Source organism: Heptranchias perlo, chromosome 35 (assembly GCF_035084215.1).
Source record: "Heptranchias perlo isolate sHepPer1 chromosome 35, sHepPer1.hap1, whole genome shotgun sequence".
Lineage (NCBI taxonomy): Eukaryota > Metazoa > Chordata > Chondrichthyes > Hexanchiformes > Hexanchidae > Heptranchias > Heptranchias perlo.
Genome location: NC_090359.1, coordinates 3,552,020 through 3,565,258, shown reverse-complemented (window position 1 = coordinate 3,565,258; position 13,239 = coordinate 3,552,020). Strand labels below are relative to the sequence as shown.

The 13,239-nt window shown below is 44.0% G+C and overlaps 1 protein-coding gene across 1 annotated transcript; it reads right to left on the bottom strand.

Annotated features, from left to right (window-relative positions):
* Window positions 1-9,205: 9,205 nt before the first annotated feature.
* LOC137301986 (probable G-protein coupled receptor 139) lies at window positions 9,206-12,854 on the bottom strand. The gene is made up of 2 exons (XM_067971701.1): window positions 12,758-12,854; window positions 9,206-10,101 (listed from the first exon to the last, which is right to left on the bottom strand). The coding sequence occupies exons 1-2, from the start codon at window positions 12,852-12,854 to the stop codon at window positions 9,206-9,208; spliced, it is 993 nt and encodes a 330-aa protein (XP_067827802.1).
* Between the last annotated feature and the right edge of the window lie 385 nt (window positions 12,855-13,239).

Here is a 13,239-nt window from a genome sequence, read left to right as displayed (position 1 = left end):
ATCCTCTATCTGGGCTTCCAGAAGGTATTTGATAAGGCTCCTCTCAAGAGATGGTTAGCGGAATTTAAAGTGCATGGAATTGGAGGCAAGCTTGTGAAATAGGTTCGGAATTGTTTAAAAGTTATAAGAGAGAGAAAAGGTGCATAGAGACTAAAGAAGGAGGAACCTTTCTCTTGGAGCAGAGAAGGTAAGAGGCAGATTTGATCGAGGTGTTCCTAATCATGAAGGGTTGTGATTGAGCAAATAAGGAGAAACTGTTTCCAGAGGCAGAAGGGCCGGTAACCAGACAAGACAGATTGATAGTATTGTCAAAAGATCCAGAGGCGACATGAGGAGAACATTTAAAAAAAAACAGCGATTGGAATGCATCAGAGGGTGGTGGAAGCAGATTCAATAATAACTTTCAAAAGAAAATTGGATACATATTTGACGATGGAAAATTTGCAGGGCTTTGGGGAAAGGGCAGGCTACTGAGACTAATTGGATAGCTTTTCAAAGAGCCGCTCATGCACGAAGACCGAATGGCCTCCTTCTGTGCTGTATCATTCGATGATGCTATGATTCTATGAATGTATTCGGATTGCCAGAATGTGGCAAATGGCGTTGAACGAAGACGGAGAGAGTTCTATATACAAATTTGCACATAACACTAAACTGGAAGGCACAGTAAGGTGTGTAGATGGGAGCAGGAAGTTAAGAAAGGACATTGCCAGCCTAAGCGGGTGGGCAAAAGCGTGGCAGATGAAGCTAATTTGAGGCAGTGTGAGGTCATCCACTTTGGATCCAAGAAAGAAAACTCGAAATATTTTCTTTGTGGCGAGAGACTCGGAAGTGTGAAGGAGTAAAGATATTCGGGCGCCAAGGAACATAAATCATTAAAAGCTACAGTACAGGTACAAAAAGCAATCCAAAAGGCTGATGAAGTTTTGGCCTTTATCTCAAGGCGTTTGGAAAACAAAAGTTAGGAATTGATGCTTCAGATGCACAGATCGTTGGTGAGATTCCACCTGGAGAACTTCGTTCAGTTTTGGGCACTGCAACTCAGAAGGATATATTGACGCTGGATGGAGTGACGCAAAGATTCACCTGAATACGTGAGCTTAAAAGGGAAAATTACGTTCAAAGTTTGCATAAAACTTGCTTGTATTACCTTGAGTTTATACGGTGGGATGACCACCCATTCGAGGTGTCTAAAATGATAACGAGATTCGATAGGGTAGATTCTAATTGCAAGAATATGCTCAATTGTTCTACATTCCTCTGGCGGAGGAATGTAGAACAATTGAGCATATTCTTGCAATTAGAGCTAGGTCGTTCATGGGTGTTATCAGGATGCACCTTGGACACACAAACGGTAGTGGAAATCCGTGGGTGCTGGGTCAATTGAAATTTTGAAAATGCTATAAATAGATTTTTCCTCGGTAAGAGTATCAAGGGAAATGGGTCATAGACGTGTAAATGGAATTCACGTACAGATCAGTCATTATATGATTGAATGGAGGAACAGGCTGGAGAGGCTCCATGGCCTTCTCGTGTTCCTTTGATCCTGTGTAAGTAACGTGGTATGTAAAATCGTTTCTCCAGCGGAGGATACTCGACACACGTCATCGACTCATTCACTGAGATAAAAACAGGAAATGCTGGAAATACTCAACGGTTCAGGCAGCATCTGTGGAGAGAGGGAGGTTGAAAAATTTTTCAATCGATGACCTTTCGCCAGAACGTTATCCGATCTTCGTCTCTACACAGACGCTGTCTGACCCGCTGAGTTTTTCCAGTATTTTCTGTTATTATTTCAGACTTCCAGCATCTTACTTCATACTTTCTGTGAGATGTCAGTCCGCACATTAAAGGTGCAGTTAGCATCGCTGTATTTGCTGAATTCCGAAGATTCTCAAAGCCCTCGCTTAAAATTCACAAATAGGGAAATGCAACCAAGGTGAATAGAATGAGATCTCGCTGGGATTTGATGCCAGGAATCCCTGCTTGTTCGACAGGATTTTTCATCAACTAAGGCATGGAGCCCTGCGGCACATCCTAGACACCACATCCGGTCACTACAAACATTAGCAGCCTCTTGTGGTTGTCTTTTCAGTTTTAAGTCACGTTTTTGTCAACAAATCACTTTGTCCTTCTCTTTCTCTTGTCTATCCCCATGTGTTCCTCCATACTGCCTCGGTCTGTGTTGTCTCTGTGTCCATCTGTTGGTTAATTCTGGGTCAATCCGTGTGTCTGGGTTTGTTTCTGAGTGAGTCGGAGGCTTTTACAAATGATCCAAAACTTCCCTATGAATCACTCAGGGGTGACCAATTTCCCCGAGATTTTTCTACCTTAATTAGCAGAGCTGATCAGACAATTTTCTCCCTTGCACTGGGAAAAAAAAACGGGCCGAATCTTCTGTCAATGTTCCGTGTACGGGGAGGCAGCAGATAAAGCATTCGGTCTTGAATCATTAGTCCATTAATGTTTTTGTCATCGGACTCGAGAGAGCTTCGGAACTTGTCACAAGAGGATAACAACAAGAATTCGACCATTTCATTTCCACTCTGGGCCAGCTGGTTCTGATCGGTATTTTTAGTTTTATTCTTTCCCGTTCTATTTGAAGGCGGATTAAAACAGCTTTGAGGTCTTTATTTGCGCTCCATGAGAGCGCTCCCATCGGTTGTACGCATAAAAGCGCCCATTCTTTGCAGGACTCGAAAGGCCACCAAGCGGCCAGGAATGAAGCATCCTGCCTGAGGAATGGCACAGTGTGAGCACCTGCTGCATTTTAAGAGCAGCCATTTGTCATTTTCCAATATTCTTGATTGGCAAAAATGAGAGAGGAAAGGAAATCTTTCTTATCCAGCGCTTCAACTGGACGAAAACCAGCTTCTGCTGCGCCAGTCACATGAAGCCCAGTGGAGCAGAAAGCTCTCTTTACCGCTTAACGAGGAAAGAAAGAAAGAGAGCAGAACAAGCCCAGGTTATGAGACGAGATGGATTCTGACAACTTAAGAATTAACATTCACTGCAAGAAAACAATCCTTCATTGCGCAATGAGCTGGCCTGAAGCTCCAGTAAGATGGATTGCAGCAGCTGCAGTGGCTGGAGGATTTTTGAATTTTCAACTCGAGATTCGACCTGTGCATACATTTTAAAGAGTGTCTTCTTTGATATGGGAAACATAGGGATCAACTCAAAACAGGTTTCAACAAGATTTAAACGCGGTACACTGGATTCCAACTCCACAGTGCTCACCATTACACCACCGAAACAACGCAAAGGTTGTGTTGAGCACACACCATTAAAAGAACCCTGGCTCTTTACTCAGCACACAGACACAAATACACGCGCACATACGTGGAAATACGCACAGACGTGCACACATACACACATATGCGCACTCAAAAGCACGCACATAGCAAAATAAACAAAAAACGTGCGCACACACACGCGCTCATACCTACGCAAAAACACAAATACACACATTAACGCACACATATGTACACACAAAAACACACATACACACAAACACGCGCTCAAACATACGCACAAAAGCGAACATACACATATTAACGCACACATACATATGCACCACACATACACACGCATCCACACTCAATCAGATTTAAACACACACACGCTCACGCATACAAGCACACGCATGCACACATGCGTACGCACATACACACAAACTTGTGGAACTGCTTCCTGTGCGGAAACGTGGACTTGAGGTATATCTGCTCATGTTCCAAAGTAGGACATCAGCAGATAAGATGCTCAGTTTGGGTTCCGCCAGGACCACTCGGCTCCGGACCTCATTACAGCCTTGGTCCAAATATTGAAAAAAGAGCTGAATTCCAGAGATGAGGTGAGAATGACTGCCCTTGACATCAAAACAGCATTTGACCGAGTGTGGCACCAAGGAGCACAAGTAAAATTGAAGTCAATGGGAATCAGGGGGAAAATTCTTCAGTGGCTGGAGTCATACCTAGCACAAAGGAAGATGATAGTGGTTGTTGGAGGATAATCATCTCAGCCACAGGGCATTGCTGCAGGAGTTCCTCAGGGCAGTGTCCTAGGCCCAAGCATCTTCAGCTGCTTCATCAATGACCTTCCCTCCATCATAAGGTCAGAAATGGGGATGTTCGCTGACAATTGCACATTGTTTAGTTCCATTTGCAATCCCTCAAATAATGAAGCAGTCCGAGCCCACACGCAGCAAGACCTGGACAACATCCAGGCTTGGGCTCATAAGTGGCAAGTAACATTCGCGCCAGACAAGTGTCAGGCAATGACCATCTCCAACAAAAGAGAGTCTAACCACCTCCCCTTGACATCCAATTGAATTACTATCGCCGAATCCGCCACCATCAACATGCTGGGGGTCACCATTGACTAGAAACTTAACTGGACCAGCCAAATAAATACTGTGGCTACAAGAGCAGGTCAGAGGCTGGCCATTCTGCGGCGAGTGACTCACCTCCTGACTCCCCAAAGCCTTTCCACCATCTGCAAGGCAAAAGTCAGGAATGTGATGGAATACTCTCCACTTGCCTGGATGAGTGCAGTTCCAAGAACACTTAAGAAGCTCGATACCATCCAGGACAAAGGAGCCCGCTTGATTGGCACCCCATCCACCACACTAAATATTCACTCCCTTCATCACCAGCGCACAGTGGCTGCAGTGTGTACCATCCACAGGATGCACTGCAGCAACTCGCCAAGGCTTCTTCGACAGCACCTCCCAAACCCGCGACCTCTACCACCGAGAAGGACAAGAGCAGCAGGAACATGGGGACAACATCAACTGCACGTTCCCCTCCAAGTAACACACCATCCCCACTTCGAAATATATCGCCTTTCCTTCATCGTCGCTGGGTCGAAATCCTGGAACGCCCTTCCTAATAGCACTGTGGGAGAACCTTCACCACGCGGAATGAAGCGGTTCAAGAATGCGGATCACCACCACCTTCTCAAGGGCAATTAGGGATGGGCAGTAAATGCCGGCCTCGCCACCGACGCTCACATCCTATGAACGAATAAAAAAAAGATACAGCATTGTAGTTTCATGGCTAAAATCTGAGCATGTGGAGTCAGTGGATAACAAGCTGGCTACAATACAGGAAACAGAGAGTAGAGGTTAAGGATAGCTAATCAGACTGGCAAAAGGTCGGTAGTGATGTTCCACAGAGATCGCTGCTGGGTCCATTGGTGTTCATAATTTCCATTAACTATTTGAATTCAGGAATCCGAAGTACAATTTCAAAATTTGCGGACGGCATGAAATTGGGAGGTATAGATATTGCAAAGGAAGAATGCGTCAAAATGCAAGAATACACCAATAAAATTGCAGAATCAGCATGTAATTGGAAAATGAATTTCAATATAGGTAAGTGTGAGGTGGCGCAAAGTGATTGTAAGTTTAAGTAGGCCACATACTGCTTGGATAATAAGAGTCCAAATGGAATAAGTGAGCAGACGAATTTAGGGTTATCGATACACAATTCACTAAAAAGTAGCAACACAGATTACTAAGACCATAAAAAAGGTAAATCAAGCACTGGGGTTCATTTCTCGAGGGATAGAATTGAAAAGCAAAGAAGTTATTTTAAACTTGTGCCTAACTTTGGGTAGGCGACACTTGGAGTATTGTGCACAGTTATGGTCTACATACTTTAGAAATGATATGGAGGCATTGGAGAGGGCGAAAACTTGAGTCACAAGGATGATGCCAGAAAGGAGAGGACATCCTTATCACGAAAGGCTGAACAGGTTGGTTCACTTTTCTCGAGAAAAGGGAAGGCTGAGGGGTGACCTGATAGAGGTCTTTAAAATAATGATATGGTTTGATAGGTTAGACCTAGAGCATATGTTTCCACTTCTGGGCATGTCCAAAACTAGAGGTCACACATACAAAATAGTCCCTAATAAATCCAATTAGGAATTTAGCTGAAACTTCTTTACCCAAAGAATGATAATAATGTGGAACGCACTACCACAAGGAAGAGTTGAGGCAAATCGCATCGATGCATTTAACGGGAAGCTGGATCACCACATGAGGGGGAAAGGAATAGAAGGGTGTCCTGATAGGGTTAGATGAAGTAAGGAGGGAGGACGGTCGTGTGCAGAATAAATAGACCAGAAGGGCTGAATGGCCTGTTTCTGTATTGTAGTTTCGATGTAACTCAATGTAACTCGATATATGACTGAGAAGGACTCTGTGCTGAAAATATGGTAAAATGCCGGATTAAGGACAAATATTGGGATTTGAGAATTGCCGCCGTCAAACTGGTCACAGGTTTGGCTTCGTTTGATTTTCCGAATCAACATTAAAATTCTCCTGGTTGTTTTCAAATCCTTACATGGCCTCGCCCCTCTCTATCTCTGTAACCTCCTCCTACCATCCAACCCTTCAAGATCTGAGTTTTCCTCCAATTCTGGCCTCTTGCACAATCACAATTTCCTTCGCTCCACCATTGGCGGCTTTCCTTCAGCTGCCTATACCATAATTTCTGGAATTCCCTCCCTAAACCTTTCCTCCTTGATGTCGCTCCTGAAAATCTATCACTTTCACCAAGATTTTGGTCACCATTACTCATATCTACTCATGTAGCCCGGTGTCAGATTATGTTTGATAATCGCTGCTGTGAAGCGCCATGGGGCTTTTTACTACGTTATTGGCGCGATATATAAAAGCAAGTTGTTGTTGTTTTAAAAGTGTTGAACCGAGGACTCTCAGACCTCTGCCTCGGTGAGCATTGTACATTAGAGACAGAGAAATGTCAGTGCCACGTTTGCATAGATTACACAGAATTTACAGCACAGAAACAGGCCATTCGACCCAACTGATCTATGCCAGCTTTTATGCTCAACACGAGCCTCCTCCCACCCAATCGAATTTTATCAAACCGCTTCATTTGTGGCCTTTTAATTTTCAGAGTCCAAATGCACGTCAGGGACCCTTTCAAAATTCCCAGAAACGTATTCAGGAGAATATTTGTTTCTTTTGTACATCATGTAGGAAACATGGACGGGTAACCCATGATTTCCTCATCTTCTCGTTTGTGACAAATATTATTTTTCATTGGTGAGAACCAAATCAAAAAAGCACCTTATCAAGTGCCTAAAACCCTAAACTTTTCCCACACGGGAACTGGAAAAGGCCGCTCGACCTTTCAGCGGATCTTTAACTGTAAGCTGAGTAATTTCATCCGTTTACACCAGGGAGCATCTTTCCCTTCCCAATTTCCCTAATTGACAGTTCAAAGCGATGTACATCTGCTTCACGAAAATAGGAATTATGTGTTTGGTTCTTTCGATTTGAAGACCTGTGGCCCGCCCTTTCACCCAAATCAATTGTCGCCAATCGCCCCACTCCCTCCTTTAAACAAGTAATACTGAAACGCTGTTTTAAAACTCTCATCTGCTGTTGTAACACGGTAGGCCGGAGGAACCTAAGGTCCACAAGGCAACACTAATAAATCGATGCATTTCGGAACACACCAATTGTATCATCAACTAGAATGGTACCAGATATGAGGGACTTCAGTAATGTGGAGAGACTGGAGAAGCTGGGATTGTTCTCCTGAGAGCAGCGATGGTTAAGTGAAGGGGGAATAGTTCTGTTCAAAATGATTCGAGGTTTTGATACAGTAGATAAGGAGAAACTCTTTCCACTGGTAGGAGAGTTCGTAACTAAAGCACACAAATATAATAAAGTTGACAAAAAAGACGTGGTGCAGACGAGGAGTGTGGTCTGCTGGGACAGGGAGTGTCCTGTACCTGGACAGAGGAGTGTGCTATACCGGGACCCCGGAATGTGATATACCGCGGCCTGTGAGCGTGCTTTATCGGGACCCGGGAGCATGCTATTCCGGGATCGGTGAGTTTGCCGTGAGGCGACTTGGGATTGTGTTGCATCTGGACCTGGGAGTGTGCTGTTCCTGGATCCGGGACCGTGCAATACCAGGAATCTGGACTGTGCTGTACCTGGATCCAGGAATGTGCTGTTACGGGACCCAGGAATGTGCTGTACCGGGTCCGGGGAGAGTGCTTTTCCGGGAGCGGGGAGTGTGCTGTGCAGGAAGCTGGGAATATATTATACTGAGACCCGAGAGTTTGCCGTACCGGGACCGGGGAGTTGCCGTATTGCGACCCGGGAGCATGCTGTACCGAGATCCGGTATTGTGTTGTTGCGGGACCTGGGAATTTGCTCTACCGGAGCACGGGAGAGTGCTTTTCCAGGAGCGGGGAGTGTGCTGTACCAGAACCCGTGAGTGCGCTGTACCTGGATCCGGGATTTTGCTGTAACGGGACCTGGGAATGTGCTATACCGGGACCCGCAAGTGTGCTGAAAAGGGACCCGGGAGTGTGCTGTACGAGGACCGGGGAGAGTGCTGGACCGGGACGGTTCAGTGTGCAGTACTGGAATACGGAACTGTGCTTTACCTGGTCCCGGGAGTGGAGCAATATTGATCTGCTACAGATCTATTTGTCCTCTTACAATCCCTGTAACGGTGGACCAAGTTATCACTGGGCTAAGCATCTTTTAGTCCGATTCACAATCTGCTTTATTCAACCACAGGTAAAAGATACAGAACACTGAACACGATTAAATACATTCGATGAAATTAGTTCAACATCTGCATGGAAACTGTGACAAATAAATGGAACACACTTAGACTAAGGCGCACGAGTTGATTAGAATTAATGTAGTAACATTGATTATTTTTCTCTATTTGTCTCAGTGACGGTGCACAGTTTAATAGCATCCACAGTCTACCTGCTGCCTTGACTGTTTTCTGGTGTCTATCTTGTTATTCACAAAGGCTTCCTTCAAAGAGTGCCAGAGATCAGAGAAACTTACCAACACTGAGGTACTAAACATCCTCTGTATGACCGGACATTGTGCACAAGTGGATTATTTTTTTGGAAATAATCACAACAAGGGGTCATTCCCAAAACACCCCGGACTGCGTGTTGAGCACAGGACTGTTTAAAGCAGCTAATCGCTCCAGGGCAATGACACGTTCAAACCGCATCTGTAGTTAGATCATATCTGGGTCCTATCTCGTGAAGAATGGCGACATTAACTTACTTTTAAGACGGGAGCAGAGTGTGAAATGTTTCACAAAATATTAAGAGTTAAATACGCCCAATATTAGATTCAACAGAATATGAAACAAAAATACCTGAGAATGTTAGAAAGTGTGAGATCTTCTCATCTAATTAATTTGACCATCATTGCGAGGGGATATTTCACTCCATTCCTCAACTCCTCTCTGAACTTCCTCTGAGTCACTGCATAAACAAAAGTGTTCGTGCAGCAACTCAGGAGCTGGAGCATGAAGCCGATTTCTCGCAGAAATGTGGGCAGGGGAACAGGATATCCCAAATAATCCAACCGCCTCAATATAGAACACACCATGAACACCACCCATAACAGGATGAAATTCCCTGATATAACAAACAGTACAACGATGGATTTCCTTCGGTTCTCCATCTCTGGGTCACTGGAACTCTCCCCACTGCTCGGACCCCGGATTCTCCTGCGGGCTCTGCTGGCCACCAAAATGTGTCTGACCGTTAATACATTGAGCAGTACAATCAAAAGAAATGGAATAAATGGCGTGAAAATATAATGCATCAATTCAATGACAGCCCAGGCCAGCGAACGAGATACTTCGGGTGTCACGCGGCAAAACCAGGGACTGTTATTAAGCCAATACTCATTTCTATACAGAAAATACCAGAAAATATTCTTCAAGCCGCTCAGCACAGTCACTGTTCCGAGAACCACAGCCGCCGTCTTCTCGGTGCAATATTTAGTTTTCAGCTTCTGGCAACAAATGGCCACAAATCGATCAAAGGTGAAAGTGACCGTGAACCAAACAGAACAGTCCGTGACTGCATAAAGCAGGACGGCGTGGATATTACACAGTCCAACGTACCACAGAAATCTAAATTTTTCCCAATAAATAATCGGAACCTGCCTTAATATCAGATCGAAGATAACAACCAGTAGATCTGCCGCTGCCATCGCCACCAGGTAGCGAGTGACACATTTGGAGAGACCGCACTTTCCCCGAGACAGGATCACAATCGTCACCACGTTAACTGTAAAAAGCGAAACAGGGAAATGATTCACCAGACTCAGGAAAAACACTAATTTGATGCATTTCCAGTGAAATAAAGGAGCAGCTTATAGAACATGGGGCAATAATGATCTTCATAATAACCTTAAATGCGTTAAGAATTTGCATCTTGACTTTGTCTCCAATGATGGAATCCGATTATTTTAGCTGTGACGGGCTTCGGCAAATAAGTGAAGCAACGGGATCAAATGAAACATGGTTGAAAACAGAAACTTAGTCGAGAATGAATACAAAAGTAACCAAACGGAAAGCGAGAGCCTCACCGACACTTGAGACAGCGGGGTAAATAAAAGGTCAGATGTTTGCGTATTTGAATTGCAGTGTGTGTGTGTGTCAGCTGTTGGTGTGATAGCTGGATTTAATGTCTCGAGCTGGGGAAGGGATAAAAGGGCCCAGGGAGAAAAAGGAATGGTGGAATCGCTGATAACCTTTGAATGGAATAGTGAGCTAACAACACCCATTGTCTGTGCTCATACATTGACGATGGTCACTTGTTCAAGCCATTGAGAGCAACTGTGCAATGACACAAATCAAACCCTCCCATCCAATGTATTAATGTACGTGAGAGACAGGAATATTGGAACAGAGGAATTGCAAGATTAAAAAACACCAAGGTCCATTGAGTGCACCTTCTACCTTCCCGGTAGTCGCATGATACAACGATAAAGGGGTTGTCGATAAATCATAGCAATCAATCTCTGACAAATAATGTACAACAGACCCAGACATGAGGTGAGGAAATCCTCATATTTCGAAACGTTTGAGAACCATAGATCCAAAACCACCTTTCCACCAGCCACACCCCCCCCGCCCATCATGTTACACTTAGCAGACGTCATGTTTCATATTACTCATCTACTGTACCCAAAATGTTATTTTCTGAAAGAAACCTCACTAATGAATCAATACCAACTGCTTCCACCATCTCCCTAAGGAGCCTGTTCCATAGATTGGCTGCTCAAACACATAAATATTGTTTCTGCAGCTTACTTTTGACTTCACGCCCCAACTCACCCTTCAATTGCAGGCGTTGCCCGCTACTGTCCTGTTGTTCTGGACAAGGTGAAACGGAAACAGCCTGTCGTGGCCCACATTATCTAGCCCTGAGATAATTATTCCAGTTTTCTGCTCCTGGTCTAAAATACTAAATATTTCAATCCCTGTTCGTTTTATATTTTGGAAGTGAGGCCCAATCTGATACTCTGTTCCCTGATTCCCAATGGTCAATCATTGGATGAAAGGAGTTACAGTCGAGCTAAGCTCCATGATCGGCAATTGAATATTCAGGGTCATGTGTGATGCTCCGCACCAAAAAATACAAATGTAGAAAATGATAATATAATTTCGTTAATTTTGCAGGCAAGTTTTCCAATTATATTACAGGTAACATTTATAACAACGAGCATTTACATTAAATCGTGGAATAATATTACTGGTAATATAATACACCATAGAATCATAGAATCATAGAAAGTTACGGCACAGAAGGAGACGATTCGGCCCATCGTGTCCGTGCCGGTCGAACCGAACTAACCAGCTTAATGCCAGTTTCCAGCACTTGGTCCGTCGCCATGTCGGTTACGGCACTTCAACTGTTTGAATGAGTTGAGGGTTCTGCCTCTACCACCCTTTCAGGCAGCGAGTTCCGGACTCCCATCACCCTCTGGGTGAAAATAATTGTCCTCAGTTCTCCCTAATCCTTCAAACCAGCCTGTGATTACAAATCGATCTGAATTCTAGTCAAATACTGTTAATCTTGCTATTTCGCTTCCGCAGTGCGAATTCAATAAACTTCCAATTTATATAGGGAAAATGCCGAATAAAATATTGAATGAGTTTCACTATCAGAATACGCCCCTTACATTGATTGTGGGTCCTGATCAGAGAAACGAAGCACTGTACCAAGCGGGCACGGGATTAGATTGTTAATGAAGAATAATTATTAGAAATAAATCCATTAAATGACGTGAATAAAATTAATAGTAGCTCACTGAACCATTCTAATTTAACCATTCAGAGACAGTGACACCAATGTAAACCATGGAGCGGTGGAAAGCGAGAGAGTTGAACCAGATTGGATCATAAATGCATTGGTCATTTATCTGGTTGGACTCATCTGTACAACTACATAACTAAATATATCCAGCCGAAATTGCAGACCGTGTGAGATCATAAAACGTTTCTCACTTGTCGGTCGGACTCAGTATTTACAGCAGAATGCACACTTTTAATGAACAGAAAGATCCAGTCACATGACGTGTGTTGTAGTCTGAAAGAAGACCGGGATCTTAATAAGATCGCATGGAATGGGACTAATAATGACCACTTAGGCCACACTTTTCATTGAACTGACACCAATGAATGAGAATTCACACCAGTGGACCATGGGCCATTATTAAACACACAAGAGCAATGGAAAGAAAGAAAGAATTGCATTTTGATGGCGTCTTTCATAAACTTAGAACCTTCCAAAGTGCCTCACAACCAATGAAATTTGCAGTGTAGTCAATGTTGTAATGTAGGGAGAGTAATAAAATAAAGAGCTGAACAGGCGGACTAAGACGCCGCGTACAGATAAACTCGGCTTCCTGAAGTACCAGGTGCAGATAGTAACTTACCCGGGACACCGAACGCAGCCAGGATGGGGTAGTAAATCAATTGTATATCATAAAGCGCCCATAGAATCTGGAGCTTGATCATAAAACTAAGAGACATTATTTCCCCTTCAGTCAGAAGCGATGATTCGGTGGTTGGTCCTAGTGCTGGGATCAATTCTCCGATTGAAACATTGAGCGGATTTTCCTTAATTATAGCAGAGCGAATTCAACCGTTCGGAAAATGAAGTCCCGCGCTGACTGGGTTTAATTACAGTCACTGAACAAACACGCTGTGTACACAGGAGCTACTTCAGAACTTGTCTTCCTGGGGACGTGAATAGCCACGAAAAACATAAATATATATGTTGGTGATACTGGGCAAGCACGAAAAACCTAGATATTTTGAGTGGCGGTACCAACATACCCCGCAAAACCCAGATATATCAACTGGTAATCCCAGTAAACCGCGATAAATACAGATGTACAGGCCGGTGATCCCAGTA

Excerpts from the sequence above, each read along its gene's own strand:
- LOC137301986 (XM_067971701.1), bottom strand. The coding sequence starts at position 12,854 with ATGTCTCTTAGTTTTATGATCAAGCTCCAGATTCTATGGGCGCTTTAT. Across the intron at positions 10,102-12,757 it reads GGCTGCGTTCGGTGTCCCGG|TTAACGTGGTGACGATTGTG; the intron begins GTAAGTTACTAT and ends CGCTTTTTACAG.